General features: G+C 53.3%; 1 protein-coding gene across 1 annotated transcript; it reads right to left on the bottom strand.

Moving 5' to 3' along the window:
• Positions 1 to 494: 494 nt before the first annotated feature.
• On the bottom strand, positions 495 to 22,865 carry LOC133101624 (cytokine receptor common subunit beta-like). Its single transcript, XM_061206630.1, is given in 16 exon segments — positions 495 to 805; positions 808 to 888; positions 891 to 1,507; positions 2,174 to 2,277; positions 3,149 to 3,206; positions 3,427 to 3,517; positions 4,552 to 4,714; positions 5,687 to 5,826; positions 9,757 to 9,914; positions 10,076 to 10,211; positions 10,765 to 10,933; positions 11,016 to 11,167; positions 14,872 to 15,044; positions 16,722 to 16,845; positions 17,820 to 18,046; positions 22,794 to 22,865. Coding segments are annotated over 15 exon segments (2,553 nt in total). The 5' UTR covers positions 17,896 to 18,046; positions 22,794 to 22,865.
• Positions 22,866 to 23,191: the final 326 nt, after the last annotated feature.

Here is a 23,191-nt window from a genome sequence, read left to right as displayed (position 1 = left end):
TTCTGCCACAATACAATAAAACTAAAAATCAGTAACAGAGGGGAACAAAGAAGAATCTTGATTAATTGCTCATAATTAATCTTAATTGCGAGCAGTTTCTGCCCACTAATGGGCAGAGGTATAGCTCTTGTTTGAGCCCTTGCTTCTACACCAAGGTCCTCAAAGTACCGTCCCCAGACCAACAGCATCAGGATCACCTGGGAACTCCTGAGAAATACAACCTAGGGGTCTCACCTAAAACCTACTGAATCAACAACTCTTTTGTTGTAACAAGCTCTGCAGTTGATTCTGGTGTATGATAAAGGCTGGGAACCACCGCTCTTTACTACAGTGTCTCCTCTGACACACGGAAAGTTCTGGGGAAGGAGCCAGGGGATGAAAGGCAGATGCAGAGCCTCAGCTGAGTCAGAGGAAGCAGCTAGACCTCTCCAGGCATGTTGTCACTCCTCAGTGGTGCTGGATCCTGCAGTGGCTTCACCCTTTGAAGATCTGAGTTATACTTTGTCCCTCACACTCAGCCTGGCATGGGCATCTTGACCATGGTAACTTAGTTCCAGGAGTTTGCCCTGGAGAGGTACCTGGCATACTCCAAAGCTGGAGGGGAGGGAAGAGTCACCTACACGCTTCAGGATGAGGAGCCCCTTGGGCGGGTGGGAAGGCTGGGCACACATCTCTCTGGGGTCCCCTGGGATCAGGATAGGGCTGTTGACTGCAGGAGGCACAGGACTGGCCAGAGGGGGCTAGGGAAACTGGTCCATACTTGGAGGGAGATCCACATAGCCCTCAAACTCTGGCTTTAGAGGGCCGAGGATGCAGGGAGCCCATCACCCAGTCCAAGACGGAAGTAGGGGTTCTGGTCTGAGGGGAGGCCCAGAGGAGGGGCCTGGAGGCAGATGGGGCCCCTATGGGCAAAGTGAATGTCAGATCTGCAGTGGTGACGTAACCAGTGGCCACAGTGCCTTCCCTAGGACCCCGAGAGCCAGTGGGCAGACCTGGGGGGGCCCTGTCCTTCGGGCCTTGACCACCCACCATCACCCCAGGCTCAGGAGGGGCAGGGTCTGCCCCTGACTCCGGGGAAGGGCTCCCCTCGGTGCCTGGGCTGGACCTCAGGTCCGCATCCCTGGCTTTGCCTGGCCCCATCACCTGGGCCAGTGGGACCAGCTGCACCTGCCCCCCTGCGGGCAGTAACAGGTACTTCAGGGACCCTGGGGGCTGCGGCTTCCTGCTCACGCCTGTCCGTAGGGGCCCCTGCTGGCCCACGATGTCAGGCAGGGAGTGGCTGTGGGGCGGCCCCAGGTAGGGGCCATTGAAATCAAAGCTGGAAGCCTGGCTCTCAGGCCGGCTCGAGGGGGTGGCCAGCTCTGGCGGGGGCCGGGGCGGCTGCTCCGTGGGGAGGTTCGAGGTGACCAGAGTCATGTCAGGCTCAGGTGATGAGTCACAGGCATCTTTAGGGTCCTCTGTGGTGAGAGGTGACACCTCACTGTGCCCGAAGTCTACAGGGGACGCCCTGTGGGGAGAACAAGGGCAGGGACATTGGCACCACCCTGGACGGACGCCTCAGCTCGCGCACAGGGAGCCAGGGGTTGGGATGGAGGCCGGGCTCCCCCCAGAGCTCACAGAAAACGCAGAGCAGGGTGAGGGGAGGGAGCTGGCCCGGAACAGGCAACGGGCGCTCCTTCAGCCTCCCTGTGGGTCTCCCCCTCCAGCCTCCGTGCTCTCCTTCAAGGTCATGCTCTGCCAGCTGTGGCCCCTCCCACCTCCCGCTCCTTGCCGTCACCCAGCGTCAGCGCCCAGCCTGGGCTCGGCCGTGCCCTCGGCCTTCACCTGCCCCACCTGCGGGTGAGTGGTGAGCCGGCCGCTCAGGTGCTGAGGCCACGCGGTTTCGCAGATCCTCTGCCACCCAGTGGGGCCGAGGCAGCGTGGCGTCTCCCTGGGTGGCAGGGCCGGGGGAGGTCATCTGCCCCAGTCTCCTGCTTCTGGCCCCGACCCTCCCTAACCTGGGAATCGGGAAGCTCTTCCCGACATCCACCCGGGACACCTCTTGCTTTAGTGCAGCCAGCCTCCAAGGACCTGTTCCTGTTGAGCCCCAGGCCGAGGCCACCTCCCCCGAGCCCCCGATGTGCAGGAGGGAGCCACCGTCCCACCTCTTAGGGATCCCTCGCGCGACACTCACCCCTCCGGCTGAGGGCAGCTGCCGCCCCAGAGCCCCCCGTGTGCGTGGCTCCCGCTGCCGACAACGCGCATGCTGTGTGGGAGCCGGAGCCCGGCGCGCCCGTTCTGGGGGAAGAGAGGGCGTTTGTGCCTGTGGGGTGGGGGCACCCCAGGAGGTGAGGTGGGAGGAGGGCCTTGAAGGTGGCGAGGGTTCGGGAGCCCCCAGACGTGGCGGCATCTCAGCATGGGCAGGACCGACCACGCCCTCCTGACACCAGGAACACAAGGCCAGAGAGGGGCTGGGACTTCGCAGGGGCCCTGGGACGTCAAGGACGGGCAGCCTGTTCCCACGAGGACGCCCATCTGGGCTGTCCCTGTCTCCATGCTCACCCCTAGTCTCCTCCGCACTGGCCGTGGGACCCTCCCAAGGCAGTCCTGGCCCTGCCTGCCTGATCAAAGGGTTTCCGCTCCCCACGTGCCAGCGCCCTCCCCGGGGTCCTCTCAGCCTCCCGTGCTGCGCCCCAGACTCACCGCCCACGCCCCTCAGGTCCCTTCTCCAAGGAATCTTGTCTCCACCCTCCACTCGCCTTCTGCCAGCAGTGGCCTCTCCCACCTGCCACCACCCTCCATCCTCCAGAGCTCAGTGCTGCTGTCCTGTCCTGGGGAAGCCACGCGGCTTCCCGCCATCCCCCCTGCCCCGATGTGACTAAGGCTCTCCTTGCGCCCCCCTGGGTCCTGGCAACCCCACGCCAACCCTCTCTGCTGCTCCACGGGAGTCCCCGCGGGCGGGGTACCCTGTGCATCGGGGGGGCCCAGGGGATCGCAGTGCTGGGCTTGCAGGGGCCGGCCCGGCTCTTAGAGCTTCCCAGCCCCTGCCCTGGCCACATACCACCCCTACTCAGGGCCCACCGGAAGGGGAGGAGGACACGGGCGTGGGGACGTGGGCGCAGAAGCACAGGGGCCCGGCAGCTCCGCCGCCCTCACAGCCAGCCCCTACCTGGAACAGGTGGCTCTTGCTGGGGCTGGGGATTTTCTCCTCCCACTTCTGGTTCAGCCTGGAAAGACAGCAGGGAGGTGTCCGCTGCCCAAGACCTCAGGGCAGCTGCCTCGTGCTCATGGACCGAGGTGAAACTAAAGCCCAGGGAGAGGGCAGCTTTGACCAAGGCCCCACAGGGTGTGAGTTGCAGAGCAGAGACTGGAGAAAGTCAGCTGTGGGGTCCCTGGCATCGTCTGGGGCCCTGGGTAGCGCCCTCCCCCATCTTGGAGTCGCCTTACCTGTACCCGTAGACGCCACAGAAGCGCAGGGACACGAGCAGGATCAAGGTGCTGATGACCAGGATGAGCGCCAGGACCCACATGGGCAGCACTTCCAGGCAGCCAGGAGGAAAAAGGAGCATTAACTTTTGGGGAGGGAAGGGGCTGGGGGCTCAGGAGATGAGGTGAAGTTGCTGCCTTGGCATGCAGAGGGGAAGAAGAGGCCAGAAACAGACTAAGAAGAAGAGGGCATTTGTCTGAGCCACCCACAGTGCTGGATTGCTGGCAGGACACAGAGGGTTAGATCCTGTCCAGTAGCAGGTGTTGCTGTACGTGGGCAGTGACTGCAGCCAGAGGCAATCATAGGGCACTTCCTGAAGGAAGCAGCATAGAAGGTGGTCGTCAAGAACAGGGAGGGCTGGAGAGGCCGAGACGGGGAAAGGGGTGATGGTGGAGGAACCAGAAGGTGCAAAGGCCCATCAGGGGCCCTCACAGCTCTCCACTTGGCCTCAAGCCCGTCAGAGGCTGGGCGCCTCCAGGACTCCCCTGGTCTCCTTCCCCTAGGTCCAGTGGCCCAGCCCTTCTTTCTGCTTGGTTGGGGTCCTCTTCCTCGTGCTCTTTCCCTGCTACGGCTGGCTGGGACTGGGGACCTTGCTGCCAACACTTTTTCCTCTCTCTGCCACCACCTCCCGGACCTTGTTCTGTACTTGTCTCCTGGTGGCCGCTATGGTGATGGTGACAGATAAATGAAATTAGCAAGTGCAGATTGAGGGAAGGTTGAGAAATCAGACCAAAGCTTTCCAATCCCAGGCCCCAGTCAGTAGTTCCTCATGGTAACAGAAAACTCGGGCTGAGTGGTCCCTGGGTAGTAGCTGCCACAAAAGCTAATGAAAGCATGGGCCATATTAATAGAGGGCTAAGGTCCAGGCTTAGGGAGACCTGTTGGTGAGACGTGCTCTCCTCTGCCCTCTCGAGACCTCACCTGCAGTCTGTGTGCACACCAGGTGTCACTTTCTCATCTCTAATGACACCTGGCAGGGAAGGATGCTAGCCTGGGGTGGGGTTACATCTCACATCCACATCATCCCCGTCCTCTGCCCAGTGGGGCTGTGCTTGGAGGGGTGAGTGGGGGCCGGGAGGACATACCCCACTCAGTGTCCCAGAAGCTCTCCTCACTCCACTCGCTCCAGATCCCGTTGTAGCCTTGGGGGTCAGGTTTGACTCTCACTCTGGCCTGGTACCTGGTGGCAGGCTCCAGAGGTGGCAGGCACATGCTGTGGGCGTTCTGGAAGTCCTCTGTCTTGGTCTCCTGTGGGTGCAGGTGTGTGAGCAGGTGTGCTGAGGTCTGGTGCACGTGGGCACAGCTATGAAGCCCTCCCGCCTCAGCACCCCAGATCTCCTGCTACCCATCAGTCACCACCTTGTAGTCACATCCCCAGATCTGAGGCAGCATCACTCCCACCGCGGAGGACCACACTCCAGTGCCCACAGAGGGACGGCACCCAGACAGGATCAGGGACAGCACCTCTTGCAATGCACCCCGTGACATATGACAACACCGAGGCCCAGAAACCCTGAGGAGTCAGTCACCATGTCCCCCCTCAGCCTCCCAGCTCCTCTTGGGACAGCCTGGACCCTAATTATGGCCTTCCCAGGAGTGCAGTGCAGGATGAATGGACTCTGGACCCTTAGACAGATGTTCAGGAGCCCAGGGGCCACTTCCAGCTCCACCACGGACACACTCCCTTCTGGCCTCAGTTTCCCCATTTCCAGCCTGAAGGTCCGGGGCTGGCTCCGAGGTTTCTGAACTGGCCTCTGTGGAGCCCCAGATTCTGCCCACAGGCCCTGATGGATACCTGGGGGTGGGGGCCAGATACTGAGTCCCAGGCTGGAGCTCTGCCCGCCTCGCAGGGAGCAGCTCTCCTCTTAGCAGCTGCACATTTGCATTCTGGATGAGATTCTCGTGAAGAAATGCCCCCTTTATGACTTTTGAAAACCCTTCCTCCAGCTGTCTCTCGTCCTGATGTCTACACCTCCTTTGCAATTCAGGATCACGTGTTCATTTTGGCCAAGTTCGCATCACCTCTGTGAGTCTCAGTTCCTTCACCAAGGGAAGGGACGGTGACCTGCTGACTGCACAGGGACATGACCGCCGAGTCCCAGTGGCTCCCTCCGACTGGGCACCTGCTGGGAGCCAGGAACCTGGCCGGTGGCACTCTCCCTGGTCTTTCTCGCTTCCCCCTTCCCCCATCCAGGCCACTCCTCGGGCACAGGCCCTCACCTCCCATGAGGCTGCTTCTTTCTTGTACTGGACCTGGAGGATGAGATTTATGCGTTTGTCCTGCATTTTTCCTTCTTTCCAGTGCAGGGTGTAGCTATCTCTGTCCTTGGTCACGTTGAGGGTCAGGCGAGCCATCTGGACTGCAGGGAGGGAAACTTTCAGAGAACGCTGTTTCTGACATTCCTCCGGTGGAACATTCCTTGTGTTCCATGCTGGTCACTGGTGCTCTCTCCACTGGTCCAGGACCCCAGGTCCCACCATCATGGGTCTCTGTGCCCCTACTTGGGGTGCCAGCATCTATCATGGCCAGACCACCTCCTCCCTGGGAGATGCTGAGATAAGCTGCAGTCTGTTGGTCAGTAATGAGGTGGCTGGGTTACTGGTTACTCACAGTAGCTGAAGAAGCCGCATTTGACAATCTGTGCCTTTTACCTGAAATTGACGTGGGCTGAGTCAAAGTCACCAACTTTGATAGCATCTGTTCCAGGCACCTGCCTTTTATGCTGCCTTGAGAAGGGGAGGTGAACAGAGTTTCAGGCCCTGGAACGGTGCCCTTCTCCACCCGTGGCTCCAGCCTGTCTTCGCTTGGCTGGCCCTCGTGAGGGTTTGCCGGGCACGGGACAGACCCCTGTCCTCCAGAGACAGGACGCGGGTACAGACTGCCCATCTCGAGAGGGAACTCGGAGGCGCTCACTGCGGACACACCATCCAGGCTCTGAGAGGCCCATCCCCTCATTAGTACTGGACACAGACCAGGCTGTTCCAATGGCCCTGTGCCCACCCCTCCCTGAGGCTGACCCTCGGGGCAGGATTTGGAGCTGCCGTGATGAAAAGACCAGAGAGAGGCTGTGGAAGAATATACAACGACGCCCAAAAGTATCCAGGTCCTGCCCTGGAACTTGCTACCTTACATGGCAAAATGGACTTTGCAGGTGTGATTAAGTTAAGGACGCTGTGATGGGGACACGATTATCCAAGTGGGCTCTAAATGTAATCACAGCGGGGGGAATTCCCTGGTGGTCCAGTGTTTGACTCTGCGCTTCAAATGCAGGGGGCAGGGGTTCGATCCCTGGTCAGGGAACTAGGATCCCACATGCCCTGTGGTGTGGCCAAAAAATTTAAAAATAAATAAATAAAATTAAAATTTAAAAAATAAAATAAATGTAATCACAGGGGTCCTTATATGCTGGCGGCAGGAGGGAGATTTGACTACAAAGAGAAGGCACTTGGCAGGAGCAGAAAGAGATTCAAAGATGCTCCCCTGCTGGCTTTGGAGATGGGGGAAGGGCCAGGGGCCAAGGGATGCAGCTCTAGAAGCTGAAAAAGGCCAGGAAATGGATTCTCCCCCAGAGCCTCCTGAGGGACTGCGGTCCTGCCGACTCCTTGACTTCAGCCCAGTGAAACCTATTTCAGTCTTTTTTATTATTGTGGTAATTTGTTGCAGGAGCAATGGGAAACTAATACAGAAGCCGAGGATTCCAGCCCAGGCTCTGCATTTGATGTGTCAGTTTATCCAGTTACCACCGGTCTCTGAGAGCCAGTTTCCTCATCTATGAAACAAAGACCACAGTCATCCCTCTTCCTCCTGCTCAGGACAGGGGTGAGGGCCACAGGACAGAATGGTGAGTCTGAGCTTTCTACCAGCTCACCACTGGCCCATAACTGGGATGAATGGTATCAGATGGGGAAATAGCTTGTTTACTGGGTCCAACAGGACAGCGCCGGCCTGATTTATCCCAGGACAGCGGATCTGAGATCTCTTAGGGTTCAGGCTGTACAGAAACTGAAGGATCATCTGGCTTTTGCAGGAGGAAATGCTCCCAGATTTTTTTGGAAGGTGGGGGGGAAGAGAGGCAGGATCTCAGAAGGGAGAAGAATGCAGCCTCCAGAGTCAGACCTGGGCTTGAACCCCTGATCTCCTTCTTTCCATTGGGTGACTGGGGCCTCCCTTTACAGACGTAGAAACTGGGCATTAGCAAAGCCATCCACTGGGGAAGCCGGAGATTTCAAACTGGGTCTACCTGGCACACCTGCTGCCCTTAACCAGGGGCTGTGTCCCTCACAGTTAAAAGGACAGAGCAAGGAACACTCTGCGATATTGAAGTGCTAGGCAATATGTACATGCACAACTGAATCACTTTGCTGTACACCTAAAACTAACACAACATTGTAAATCAACTATACTCCAATGAAATTAAAATATTTTTTTAAAAAGTGCTAGGCAAGGGGCTTCCCTGGTGGCACAGTGGTTGAGAATCTGCCTGCTAATGCAGGGGACACGGGTTCGAGCCCTGGTCTGGGAAGATCCCACATGCCACGGGGCAACTGGGCCCGTGAGCCACAATTACTGAGCCTGCGCGTCTGGAGCCTGTGCTCTGCAAGAAGAGAGGCCGCGATAGTGAGAGACCCGCGCACCGCGATGAAGAGTGGCCCCCGCTTGCCACAACTAGAGAAAGCCCTCGCACAGAAACGAAGACCCAACACAGCCTTAAATAAATAAATAAATAAATAAACAGAGCAGCCCTAGACTTTGGGGTGCCTGTGTCCTAAAAAAAAAAAAGTGCTAGGCAAATACAAGAGATTGCTTTTCTTTGGGTCATCAAAGTACAGCAGGGACAAAAATAATTATTATTATTACTATTTAATTTTTAAATAATTAATTTAATAATTTATTATTATTATAAGAAGAAGAAAAAAAAGAAGATCCTATTTAGCTACATTGTTATTTTTTTTATCCCTGTTTTGCTTCAAAGGCCTCAAGAAGAAGGAACTCCTTCCTCCTACCCCTCACCCCTTCCCATGCCAGCCCTGGCCCCTCCCTTCCCCATCCCCATCCTAAGAAAATCCATGGGGGTAGATTGAGGCAATGAGGGAGGGAGGAGCCTTGGAGGAAGAGGGGGGCAAAGGACAGAGAGCGGACAGGAGGTGGGGAGAGACCTGTACTGTCAGGCAATGTTTGTACATTGATTCAACACACTTTGAGGGCCTATTGTGTGCCAGGTGCTGCTCTGGGGAACAAAGTCCCTGTCTTGACAAAGCTGACACGATAGATAAATATACATCAGGTGGTGATAAGTACTGTGGGAAAAGAAAGTGGGGTGACCCATGATTTCTGGGTTGGGTGCTATTTTAAATAAGCTTTTCAGAGAAGGTTTCACACAGATTGTGACATTTGGGCAAAGGCCTGAAGGAGGTGAGGGAGGAAGCCATGCAACTTGAGAGAACAAAGGGAAGCAGGTGCAAAGACCCTGAGGCAGGGGTGTGCCCAGACAGTCTCCCAATGTGGAGGAGGCCATGAGGCTGAAGTCAAGGGCCCAGGGGAGTAGGTCAGAAAGGTCTTGTGGGCTGTGACAGGGATCTTGTTATTTCCTCTGTGCAGGAGGGGAGCTCTTGGAAGGTTTGGGGTAGAGGAGGGGCATAATTTGGTTATGTGTTAACAAAATCAGATGGGCTGCTGATTGGGAAGAGACTGAAGGGACTGCAAGGATGGGAGAGGGAGACCTCACTGCACTAAGGCCTGCAGTAGACACATGGTCCAATTCTAGGTGTATTAAAAAGATAGAGGTGACAAAATTTGCTGGGAGACTGGACATGGCATTTGAGAGAAAGCTATGACGAGGAGGATCCCAAGGTTTCTGGGTAAAGCAACTAAAAAAGACTTACCATTTAGGGAAGTGGGGAGGATATGGAAAAGCAGGATAAGAGAGACAAGGGACATTCATTATGGAGCATGTTAGGTGTAAAATAACACTGGACATGCGGAGAGGGCAACTGAGACTGAGTGGTATCAGTTGCCAAAGGTCTGGAAACTCAGATTGAGAACACAGAGCACATGAATGGGGAAAGTATTTTCAGAATTGGACTGATATGTTATCAACTGCAGCATTTATATATTTTTTGAGAATTTAAACATTAGACTTACTCCTGTTCAGTTTGGGTTGCTGGACTGCATTTCATGTAAAGTGACAAACATGAAGACTGGGCCATGAGGAACCCTGAGTTTACACGGGTTACAAAGGAAACAGTGCTGTCACAAGACTCTCCATGCAGAAGGCTGGGGGCAAACTCACTGTTATCTGAGCTCTTTATAAGTTTCTCTTCCTCCTTTGGTCGAACAGAGACGATGTACTGGCTGTGGTTCCTGGGGTCAGGCACGGGAATCTGGCAGCAGTGCCGGACGTAAGGGCTGCTGGTCTCCTCCGTCTGCACTGGGGAACATTCTTCCTCCCTGAGGATCACAGCACAGGCGAGGGCAGGGGGAGGCAGGGCCACAAGAGGGATGACACCTCTAGATGAACTGTGGCTTCTGCTGGGCCCCCAGGGGCAGGAGGAGGCCTGGAGAGGGCTAGGCCTAGAGGAGCAGAGGGGACAGAGGCAGGGGACACTCACCTTGCACTGGGGCCGGACTTGTAGAAGAGGGTGAAGAAGACCGATCTGGTCACCTCGGACCTCACTTCCCAGGAACAGGTGAGCAGGGCAGCCCCGTCGAAGAAACACTGGAGGTTCTGGGGCTGGGACTCATTCCCTGGGAGGGAGACAGTCCCTCATTCAGTCCTCATTCATTCATTCCCTAACCCTCAGTGGACCCACCATGAGGCTCATCACAGAGAGATTATGGGCATTGGGGCCAAAAAGACCAGGGGTTAAACTCAGCCCGAAGGGCCAGCTGTGTAAACACAGGTCAGAGAGTGAATTCTGTGAGACTTCACACCCCCCTGTGCAAAGCTGGGAGGGCATGTCAGCCTCAGGGTTTGGGAATTTAACACAATCACATTGGTATGTCTGCGTACGGTGCAGCTCTCACGAAAACACAGACGCTCATATGCCATTGTGATTAAATTGTAATTGTTCCTCCACAGAAAGTGGGCAGCAAACTGGGGCCCAGAAGTAAGTAAGATGCAGCCGCTGCCTCTGCAGAGGCACAGTAGGGACGGGGTGGGCCAGGGAAGTCACTCTGAACACATGGCTCAGAGCCTCCGTGGATCCCATGGTGCGGACCCCTGGACGCCTTCTGTCCAGGAGCTGTAATGAGCTGCCCTCCCCACAGGGGGGCGCCGTCCCAATTCCGACTCTGTTACCTGGCTGGGAGGCCCAGCGAATCTCCGTGCTCCACTGGCTGGGCCGTCCCGAGAGCCCCGAGCCTGGGGCCAGCCTGGTGCGCACTCGGGCCACATAGGTGCTGCTGGGCATGAGGTGCTCTGGCCCCAGGATGGCCCGGGAGGAGCTGGAGTAGATGGTGGGCGCGTCCTGGGGGAGAGAGGGGCTGCTGGAGCAGGGCCGGCTGGGCCAGGTCCCCGTGGGCGCAGGGCACAGCTGGTGGGGTCCCTACCTCCCAGGAGTCCTGAAGCCGCCTGTAGACCACCTCAAACTCCAGGCTGGACAGCCAGTGGCTCTGGGAACCCCTATGGGCCACACTCCAGGACAGCAGGAAACCGTCCCCGGCAGCACGGATGTTGAGGTCCTTGGGTGCGGGGGGCTGCACTGGAGGGAGAGGAAGGAGAGGGTCCCTAAGGGGCTGGACGACTGTGTGGGAGGTTCAGGGCCTGCAGGGCCCATGTGTGGACAGACGTGGGTTCCAGGCCAAGCACGACCCCCACGGACCGAGCGACCTTGGACAGACCCCTCACCTCTGTGGGCCTCAGACCTTCATCTGCTAAATTGTGAGGATTCAATGTGTATGTGAATGAAGATGTGCAGATTGCTGGGCGCACAGAACAGAAGCTCCGTACAAAGTGCCGGCAGTTACACTCCAAGTGGAGCTTCCTTCTGTCCCCACTGCCCATGAGGAGCTCTGTGTGGCCTCCTTCCCAGCAGAGGGCGCTGCAACTCATGTTACTCCCTCTCCTGTCCACACTTTCTTATTTCCAGTGTCCAGTGTCATCCTGCACTTCTCAGTGCCCAGCAGACATGTTTCCTCCCCTAGGACTTTCTTGGACCCCCTCCCCCAGGCAGAATCCCTTGCTCCTTTTCCTGCCCTACCATAGCCCTCTGTATGGTCCTTACAACCCTGGAGGATATAGATGCTTCCACATCTGTCCCCTCAAGTAGTCCAGGAGCTTGTGGATGTCAGGGGTGGGGTCCTGACCCCCTTGCCTCTCCCCAGGGCCTGAGATGAGTGGTTCACTGAATATGGGGACAAAGTGAATGAATCAATGAAGGAATCAATGAATGAGTATATGTAGGCCCACCTTCAGAGACTTTTCATGAAATCATTCCATCACCAACAGCAAGCAGACACCTGCTGGGGCCTACAGGGTTGGGTGCGCAGATTCATCCATGAATGGCATGGCTGCAGACTTCCTGAAGCTTCTATATCTGAATGCTGAGAGATGACTTTCCAACACAAAATATTCCGTAAGAGCCAAACCAGATGTCAATATTCTATGCTGGACAGGGGACAGGGCATGATAGAGCGTGTCAGAGCTGGAGCCTCAGAAAGTCTTCAGCCCAGACTGGCAGATCCAGAGCACCGCTGCCCCAGCTCCAGCCACAGCAGGCATCACTAATCAATCATGCACTCCTAGCCCCTGAACCTGTCATGCAGTGGGACTCCTTGTCAGCCTGGAACCCTAGGAAGCTGCTCCCAACTGAACAGACTGGGAAACCAATGGAAAACCTATTCATCCAACCTGAGAGATGTAGTCCACGAGCTCATTTCACAGCTGGAGGTGACAGAGGAAGTGAAATATCCAGATCTCCACATGTGTAGCTTCAGAGCAGATCAGACACACATATGCCCCCTCCCTGACTCACTGCCAAGCTTTGGCGGCCTAGAACTGACATCCTGACTTAGGGCATGCTCTAGGAGGCCAAGCACTATGGTGCCCCATCCCTGAGTTGTCTGGTCTCCTCCACCATGAAGCCGTCTCCGGTTATCTGATTGTAAGCCCAGTGGGGGCAGGGATACTGCCTGAGCACTTCAATGCTCTCCTGGCCTATGTAGGTGCTCAGTGAAGGAGCAAATTAATGAATGAATCCCTTCTACTCCCTATGATTTGCACTTCCATCTTCTTTTTATGGTCTGCTCACTCCAACCTTGCTCTCACCTCCCACCTTAAACCTCACCCCCACGCGCACTTACCCTCACCTCTCCTGGCTTCCTCACTCATCTGACCTGTGATGCTCTCTCTCCACTATTATCTGGAGCAAGGATTGTTCAATTTTGGCCCGAGGGACAAATCTGGCCCACGGCTTGTTGGGAGCTGAAAATGGATTTTTACATATTTTTTTACACTTTTTTTTTTTAATCAGAAAAATATTGTGCCACACATCAAAATTCAATGAAATTCAAATTTTTGTCTATGAAGAAAGTTTTATCAGAACACAGCCAACATATTTTTTTTAATTTTTAAATTTAATTTTATTTTTTATACAGCAGGTTCTTATTAGTTATCTATTTTATACATATTAGTGTATATATGTCAATCCTAATCTCCCAATTCATCCCATACCACCACCACCCCAGCCAAGCCAACGTATTCATTTATGTGTTTTCATGTCACAATGGCAGAGTTGAGGATTTGCCGCTGAGACCATTTGGCTGCAAAGCCTAATATATTTCCTCTCCGGCACTCTATAGGTGTTTGCCGACCTTGGGTAGAGGGTGACCCCTAAACTCCTTTGCAGGACACAGAAGCCTGTCCAGGTCAGGCCTCTGTCTCCCTTGCCCCTCTCCTTCCTACCTCTGTCCAGTCCTCTTGAAGTTGATGCTCTGGAGACACAATTATTAGCAGTTTTACCAACCAGCCTCACCCTCGCCCAGCCTTTGCACACACTGTTTCCTTAGCCAGGGATGCTCTTCCCACTCTCCTCCCTCCCACCCTTCAGATCTCCCTGCAAAGCTCCCTGCTTGGGGAAGCCTGTCCTGACCTCCCAGGGGCTCCTTGTCCACTGCCCCTCGGCACGTGGCATGCACCCACCTTCAGTAAGTGATCACACCCGACAACATCTGGTGTGTCCTGCCCTGTATGCTCTGAGCTCCACCGGGACGGGACTCCTTCTCATCCATCAGACACATGTTTGAGACATTGTTTGTAGTGAATTCACCACTGCCTAACCCATCCCCTCCTCCAGGCAGCAGCTCTGTGTTGCTGTGATGAACAGAGGCAGGAAGCAAAGGCTGGAGCCCCTTCCCCATCCGACACTTGCAAGGAGCAGCTAAGTCAGACCTTCCTGGGTCTGAATTTCAGCTCTGCCCACAGCCCCTGTGAGGCCGTGGGCATACACTGCCCTCTGTCTGTTTTATCCCCAAATAGCAGTAACAATACTATCTACTTTTTTTTTTTTAATTTTTTTGGCCACTCCACATAGCATGTGGGATCTTAGTTCCCCAACCAGGGATCAAACCCACGTCCCTTGCACTAGAAGCACAGAGTCTTAACCACTGGACTACCTGGGAAGTCCCAGTACTATCTACTTTGATGTTGTTTTGGGAGTGAAATAAGAACCAGCAGTGTCTGCTGAAAGCCTGGATAGGCATGGTTTTGGCCATGTGAATGTAAACTTTCATAATAGGACTTTCATTTTCTATTTAGCCTCATTCTCAGAAATAATTTCCCCGAATGCATGAGTTCAAAGTGTTGGTTATATTTCTTTCTAATATATAGTTAAATAAAATCTAATTATGTGAAACCATCATCAACACCCACCCAAGACCATTGACTTTCTTAGGCTCTGTGGACACATAGCACACACACTGGGGGCCACGCAGCGAGGGCAGTAAGGGGACAACCTCCATCACCAACATGCAGAGAGCCCTCGGCAAGTCCAGCCCATCACTGTCATGACGGCTCATGGTGGCCCTTTGGAAAAGTTAGGTAATTGCCCTGGGTCTCAAGTGCCTCATCTATAAAATGGGTTGTCACAGACATTGCAAGAGACCAAATTGATGAAAGATTTGCAAGCTATAAAGTTTGTATCTGAATAGGAAGGACTGTGCTTCTAGAAGGAAAGCCTTCAGGGTTGGAAGGCAATGGCTTGGCAGGGCTGGAGCATCAGGGGCGGGGGAGGTACCTTTGGCTGGGGCTCCTCACCTTGAACCTGCCCCAGTGCCTCCATCTAAGGAGACCATATCCTCTTCCCCCAAGAACCAAACCCATCTCAAGCCGGTGTCTCCACCCCTTGAAGGCTCTTACTTCCTGGTCCACCTCTCGCACCGCTGTCCACACAGGAAGCCCAGGCCTCACCGTGCTGGCTCAGAGTAACGGTGGGCTGGGTACCCACAGGCCGGTCTGGTTGGAATGAGAAGTAGTCATAGTCAGCAAAGGCAAAGCTCCGGTAGGGGATGATGAATCTTCGGGGCACACAGCGGGGACAAGGGTCGTCACTGAGATCGCAGGACACTGGCCGCGAGGCTGTCCTGCCAGGAGGGGACACAGAATGAAGAAAAATCACTCATTCACAAACATTGCTGAGTGGTTCCCATGTGCGAGGTTTTGTCCAGGGTCAGGGGTGGGGCGGTAGGAGGAGCTGGTAGGGAACAAAACACACACAAATTCCTGCCTGCAGAGCCAACATTCTGGTAGAGGGAGACACACCTGAAACAACTGGATAAACTATGTCATATGTCAAACGGAGGAAACTTTACATAGGTCTGGCAGGGAAGGGGCAGATGGCGTGCAACTTGCAGTGGGCAGTCGGGGAAGGCGGCCTGAGCAGGTGATGTTAGCGCTAGAGCATCCTGCCGTGCGGAGCATGGGGTATCAGGATGAGTGAGCAAAAGAGATCAGGAGGCTAGGGAGGCACAAGGCACACCTGGGACTGGACTGTCTTGGAGGTCAAGGGGAGCATGGTGGGGTCACCTGTGCCAGGTGATGTGGATGGGTCAGGTAAAGAAGGCTGACAGATGACCATTAGGCTCAGCTACACGAGGACACAGATGATCTTGACCAGGGGCGTTGATTGACGTGGTGAGAGGGAAATCCTTACTGGAGCAGGTTCTAGGGACACAATGGGAGAAGGCAGTATAGTGTTGATGGGAAGGGAAGCAGAGGACAGAAGGGCCCGGCTGCAGGAGATGGGGCTCAGGAGGCTCCGGAGCTGCAGCCTGGTTGGCATCTGTAAGTGGATCCCGGGAGTGGGCCTGTCGATGGCATGGGGACAGTGGGGACTGTGGTGGCAGCGATGTCCTTGAGCAGCAAGACCAGGTAGGAGCCCGGCTGCAGCCTCAGACAGCCTGGGACAGGACAGACCCTGCAGGGCGGGGCCAGGAAGGCAGCAGACGTGTGGGGTGGGGGGCTAGGGGTCAGGGTGGAGGATCTGTTGTCCCCGAGCAGAAGGAAGTGGGTCACAGCTAAGGGTGGGGGGTGGGGTGGGGGCTGAGGACAGCGAACAAGGAAGACTGAGGCTCCCGGGAGGGCAGGAGAGTGAGCGGGAGGGCAGTGATGCCGTGGGGTGAGAGCGGCTCCTTCCCAGGGGCGGCCTCCAGGGGACACCCCAGACCCTGTGATGCCAGCTGTTTCATTATTTCTATTATGGTGAGTCAGACTCTCACCAAATCCCAGAATGGTGGGAGCACCTTCCCTAATGGGGTAGGCCCCGGAGACCAGGTGAGGAGAGAGGAGAAACCGCCACTCTGGAGGTGGCAGGCCCCGGGGGGCACGTGGAGCCCAGCCATGCAGGCTGGACGCAGGACACTGGTCCCGCTCAGGCCACTTCCCCACCGTGTGGCCTGGGGGAGGGACCTCACCTCCACGGCCTCGGTTTCCTCATCTGTGAATTGGGCATCACATCCCTGCCCGCCTCACAAGGAGGATGAACCAAGATCGATTTCTGCCTGGTGATCTTGTTCAGTTGTGACAAAACAAGAGAAGATTATCACCATCACCATCATAACAACGATATTAACACAGGAGGCTCTTCCCCCAAACCTGATGTCAGACACCAGCCCGCGGGCCTGGCTGGCCGCCTGGTGGGGCAGCAGCTCCTGGGCAGGGGCCTCCCCGCCCCGCCCCCCGTCCAGCCCCGACCCCAGCACAGTCCCCACAGCAGACAGAGGCCCTTCCTGCCCTCTGGCCCCAGGCCCAGCCTCACTCGCCTGTTCAGCCTGCGGTGGAGGGTCACGTTGATCAGCCGCTGGGCGTCCTGGGTGTCCGCCCACCTGCAGACGATGCGGCTGGTGTAGTCGTTATGGCAGCGCAGGGTCTGCAGGGGGAAGGTCCCTGACAGGGGGAGGCGGAAAGGGGGTCACACCTCTCCCCTCCAGATGTCCCTTGTCACCGCCCCTCCCAGCCCCTCCTGGTGTGTGGCACTGGGGAGGCGTCTCCCAGAGTCCCGTAGAGGCTCCTGGAGGCCAGACAGAGGTCCCCAGGAGCCCTGGGCGGGGCTGGGGGCTCTGCAGCTGTGAGGGTGCCAGCCGCGGACCCTCCTGTCTGCACAGAAACACATAGTCTAGTTGATTCACAGTATACGTCCTGAGCCCCTGCCTTGCCGTGCTCCTGGAACAGGGTCCCTCCCACCCCAGGGTGGGGACATGCATCAGGCACAGGCCCTGCCCCTGGGCCCCTGGGTGCGTGCAGCCTGGGAGCAGAGGCACAGACCCACCCCTAAGGGGCAGTGTGGCAGGGCCCTACTCTGGGACGTCCCCACCCTGCTCTCGTGGTCAGCTGCTGGGAAAGGGAGCGTGGTCTGCAGGGTTATCAGGGAAGCCAAGTTCTCAGCGAGCCCTTGGGGAAGGGGGTTCATGGGCCTGAAGAGCCCAGGGAGCATCTCAGCAGGGCCTCCAGGCAGGAGGAGAGACCCCCAGGCCGAGGGTCCTCGGGAGCAAGGGCGCCCAGGTGGGAACTGGTTAAGGCCGTCTAGGTGCTGGTGTCTGGGGGCGAAGGAGGGTCAGAGAAAGGACTGGAATGGCCAGCCAGGAGGTCAGAGGCCTCAAATGCCACAGGGAGAAATGTGGGCAGAGAAGCCACACGACCGGAGAGGACCTTTACAGGAGGCCAGAGAAGAATGAGCGGGAGTGTGGGAGGAGGGAAGAGGGGACTCCAGGGACGACCAGGAGAGTCGAGAACCAGCAGGGGTTGCGGGGGGCAAGGAAGGAAGGGAGGGAAGGCTGGAGCATAGGGTCTGGAGCTTCCTCGGGAATGGGGCCCAGCAGTGGGGAGGGGGAGGGAGAGGGGGAGGGAGCGATCGGGCTCACCTTGGGCCCCTGCCACGCAGGTCCCCCAGCAGAGCACCAGCAGGGCGAGGGGGAGCAGCCCCCGGGTCAGCGCCATCTCTGGAGCAGGGGCCGGCTGGCCGGCACAAGTGGGTTCTTCTGTGGCCGAGCTGAGAGTCAGAGATTCTGTCCAATTTCCTTCTCCTGGGAGCCTCCGTCCAACAGTGGGGATATTATCCTTCCTTTACCAGCCAGGTTTGTGATTGCTTCTAGTTTCCAAAATTAGATTAATAGTATATTGTTTAGCAATACATGGCAAACGTTTAAGGAAAAACCAAGGAAAGATTAACATAGAATTCAGTATAGAAGTTATCTCCCACCTTGGGAAGCGGTAGGAAGGAGGACCCGATTGAGATGGGGTTTGCAAGGAGGCAGCGGTGTTTGTAAGTACAGAAAATGATCATGTTTTATACGCCCTCAGCATCCACCTTCAACTCTGTCCCCCTATTTCTCTACTTCTGGGCTAATCCACAGTCTTGGCTAACTCTAACCCTTCACCTACCCACCCCCACCCCGGCACAGCTGGACAAAACCACAACAATTAGTCTTATTTTAAATATTTGACGATGGGGAGGAGGGATAAATTGGGAGTTTGAGACTGACATGTACACACTACTATATTTAAAATAGATAACCAACAAAGACCTACTGTATAGCACAGAGAACTCTGCTCAATATTCTTTTTTTTTTTTTTTTTTTTACTTTTTTTGGCCACGCCATGTGGCATGTGGGATGTTAGTTCCCCGAACCTGCACCCCCCGCATTGGAAGTGCGAGTCTTAACCACTGGACCACCAGGGAAGCCCCCCTGCTCAATATTCTGTAACAACCTAAATGGGAAAAGAATTTGAAAAAGAATAGATACATGTATATGTATAACTGAATCACTTTGCTGTACACCTGAAACTAACACAACATTGTTAATCAACTATACTCCAAAATAAAATTTAAAAATTTTAAAGTATATTTGACTACGATCCAGGAGTGCTGCCAGACCCCCATCCCACACTTACCCAGTCCGTTCTCTCTCCCAATCCTAGGAGGTTATTTCATACCTTCTCCACTCCCCTTACACCTCCAGTTCCACTATACCCATTGCCACTCTCAGCCTCCACCTGCTTTCTCCCTCACTAGAAAAACTGATCAGAAAAGACCTCCTCCCCCACCCCACAGACTCCCATCACCACCGTCTGCCCTCACACACAATGCGCCCTTGCCTATTGCCACCAATGGACTCTTCGTGCTCCTATCTAAAGCCAAGCCCCCAACTAGTGCACAGGATCCGTCCATGCTTGCCTAGGCAGAGACATGGCTCCAAAAATTCTCCCTCCCTCTCTCTCTCCTACAGCATCAGTTTGGGTCTCACTACTGGATCACTGCCATCAGCTCACAACATGCTGTAATTTCTTCCATCTTAAAAAAAAAAGCCTTTTTCTTGGTCCCACTTTCCCCCAAGACTTACACCTTATTTATCTTCCCTTCTTTGCAATGAAACTCATTCAGAGTTGTCTGCATTCAGCATCCTTACTGCTCTCCATCCATTCTTCTTTAATCAGGATTTTGCCTTGATTTTGTCCCATTGCCAACATCTTTGGCTAAGTCTTCATCAGATCTCATCTGGAATTGTGGGAAAGCCTCCTAAAGTTTCCCATTTCCATCCTCGTCTCCCCTCATTATTTATTCACAATATGGAAGCCGTAAGCAGATGTCAATTCTAATAAAAATTAGCCAATGGCTCCCTTGTTACAATTAGAGTTAAAGCAAAGTTCTTCCAAAGGCTCACAAAATCTGCCCTCGCCCATTACCTCTTTGATCTCCTTTCCTACTATTCTCTAGATGCTTTCCTAGATCACTGTGCTCCAGCCCCACTGCCCTCCTGGGTACTCCTCAAATACTCCAAGCTTGCTCTTCCCTCAGAACCTTAGCGCTGGCTGTTCCCTCTTATTGGAATGTTTTTCCCTTAGATATCCACATGGCTAACTGCCTCACTTCTTTCAAGTTTCTGCTCAAAGAGCACCTTCTCAATGAGACATGCCTCGACCCATTTCCTCCCTCCTCCAAATTCTGGTGTCTCTTACCCTGACTAGCACGTGTTATTTTCTAGCACACTATACGATATACTAATTTAGTGTGTTTATTGATTCTCCCTCCCCACTAGCTCCATTTCTTTCCATCATTTTTCTCTCCCCACATGTTCTGTAAGGGCAAATTTCTTTTGTCTTCTCTTTTCACTGATGCATCCCAAGTACCTAGAACGATGCTCAATACATATTTGTGGGATAAATAAATTTCTTAGTATGAATGATGGGTAGCCAGGTGTTCAATTTTATCATTTTTTCTTAAACTGTACTTACAAGTTTTCATACTCTTCTGTATGTACAAAATAAGATGTTTAACTTAAAAAAAAACTAGAAATAAAAGAAAGAAGTTGCTAACTAACAAGTAGTAAGTAGCTAAATTGCTGAAAACCAGTGCTAAAAGGAAAATCTTCAAAGCAGCCAGAGGAAAAAGACACATTACAGGACTTCCCTGGTGGCACAATGGGTAAGAATCCACCTGCCAATGCAGGGGACATGGGTTCGATCCCTGGTCCAGGAAGATCCCACATGCCGGCCGCGGAACAACTAAGCCCATGAGCCACAACTACTGAGCCCTCGTGCCACAACTACTGAAGCCCATGTGCCTACAGCCCATGCTCTGCAACAAGAGAAGCCACTGCAATGAGAAGCCTGTGCACCACAACAAAGATTAGCCCCCACTCACCGCAACTAGAGAAAGCCCGCACGCAGCAATGAAGACCCGATGCAGTCAAAAATAAATAAAATAAATAAATGTATTTTAAAAAAAGACAGATTACATACATAGTAATAAAAATAAGGAAAATAATAGACTTCTCATGAGAAACTATGAAAGCCAGGGGACAATAGAAGGAAATATTAAAAATGCTAAATGGGGGTGGAGGGAACCCTGCCAATCTAGATATCTACATCCAGTGAAAATATCTTTCAACAACGAAGATGAAATGGAGACATTTTCAAACAAACCAAAGCTGAGGGAATCATTGCCAGCAGACCTGCACTATGAGAAATATTAAAGGAATCTGTTTAGGATGAAGGAAAATTATATTAGATGAAATTTGAATCTGTATAAAGGAATAGGGTGCCAAAAATGATAAATATTAAAAAAAATTCTTGAAAGACACAAACTGCCAAAACTAAATCAAAAAGAATTACAAATTTTGGATAAGCCTATATCTGCTTAAATGTTGAATTTATAATTAAAAACCTTCTCACAAATAAAATGCCAGGCCCAGATGGCTTTACTGATGAATTCTAATGAATAATACCAATTCTACATGAACATGAAGGAGGGAATACTTCTCAACTCATTTTATGAAGTCATCAATACTCTTACAGCAAAACCAAGCAAAGACAATACAAGAAAAGAAAATTACAGACCAATACCTCTTATGAGCATAAACACAAAAATCCTTAACAAAATATTATCAAGTTGGAACCAACAATATATAAAGAAGGTAATACACCATGACTGTGTAGGGTTTATACCAGATATGCCAAGTTGGCCTGACATTTGAAAATCAGTCAGTATAATTTTACCACGTTAACAGACTAAAGGAGAAAATCATATGATTATCTCAATACACACAGAAAAAGCATTTGACAAAATTCAACACCCATTCATGATACAAAATAATTTCGTCAAGCTGATAAAAGGCATCTATGAAAAAGCTACAACAGCTTCCCCCCACCAAGATCAGTAACAAGACAAGAATGTTATACTTCCATTGCTATTCAATATTTTGCTGGAGGTCTTAGCCAATGCAATACATCAAGAAAAAGAAGTAAAATGCATACAGATTGGTAAGGAAGAAATAAAACTGTCTTTATTCACAGCTGATACTCATGCACACAGATAATATTAAGGAAACTATCAAAAAATAAAAGTTATTAGACCGGGCTTCCCTGGTGGTGCAGTGGTTAAGAATCCGCCTGCCAATGCAGGGGACACGGGTTTGAGCCCTGGTCCGGGAAGATCCCACATGTCGCGGAGCAACTAAGCCCGTGCGCCACAACTACTGAGCCTGTGCTCTAGAGCCCGCAAGCCACAACTATTGAGTGCATGAGCTACAACTACTGAAGCCCACACGCCTGGAGCCCGTGCTCTGCAACAAGAGAAGCCACCGCAATGAGAAGTCCACACACTGCAACGAAGAATAGCCCCCACTTACCGCAACTAGAGAGGGCCCGCGTGCAGCAACAAAGACCCAATGCAGCCAAAAATAAATAAATAAAATAAATAAATTTTTTTAAAAAAGCTATTAGACCAAGTGAATTTAGCAAAGTTACAGGATACAAGGTTAATCACACAACATTTGGGGGAAATGAATGGTTGGTGCTCAAGAAGAGTCAATGTCTTACACAATGTCTCTGGGACAACCCTCGCAACTCCTAAATTGAGCTCACCACACCACACTGAGCTTTGAGCCTGCATAGAGAGAATCTCCAGGTTCCACCTTTTATATCCCTCTCCCTCTGCCCTCACATTCCTCATATGTACACACACACACTTCCACACAAACACACACTTCTAAATCTATGTGTCAGAGCTGGAAAGGGTCTCAGAGATTGTCAGCTCCAATACTCCTATTCTAAAGATGAAGAGACAGAGCCCAAAGTGGGGAGAGAATATTCTCACTGTCACCAAGGCTTTAGTGGCAAAGCAAGGGACAGAACACAGATATCTGACTCCAGAGCTCTCTCCTCCAACCCCTCATTCCAATGCCTGCTTGAGAGATCAAGCCCTAACCTCTCAAGTCCCCAGAGCGTGCCTACCCACTCAACATCCCCAGGCTCTCCCTGTCCTTTCTATCCCAGACTCCCACACTTGCCCTGCTCTCCACCCCGCCCTTCAGCCTGCCCCTGAAGCCGGGCCATACCTCCTTGTGCCGGGACAGTTGGACCTTCTGCTGGAATCTCCAGGCAGCAGCCAACGAGCCTCTCAGTCTTCCTATTTATGCTGACGTCATTAGGAACCAGAGAAGCAGAAAGAGGAAGTGGGGCTGGCCCTGGCCTCCTTCCACACAAGTGACTCTTCACGAGATTGCCCAGCTTCTTAGAATCGTGGACACCAAGATATCAATTTTTTTTCTGAGCCTTACTTACTATGCAAATGTTGTTCCTTCTGCCAGAAGTACTTCTACCTTCTGTACTTTGTTTCCCTGTAAACTTCTAAACATCCTCTGTCAGCCCAATGCACAGTTCCTTCATGCAGCATCTCCTGACACCCCCAGGGGGATGCAGGGGGAGGTGGCTGCAATACCCAGAGCAGGTGAGA

The sequence above is a fragment of the Eubalaena glacialis genome, chromosome 11, assembly GCF_028564815.1.
Source record: "Eubalaena glacialis isolate mEubGla1 chromosome 11, mEubGla1.1.hap2.+ XY, whole genome shotgun sequence".
Classification (NCBI taxonomy): Eukaryota; Metazoa; Chordata; class Mammalia; order Artiodactyla; family Balaenidae; genus Eubalaena; species Eubalaena glacialis.
This window is presented reverse-complemented; position numbering and strand designations above follow the sequence as displayed.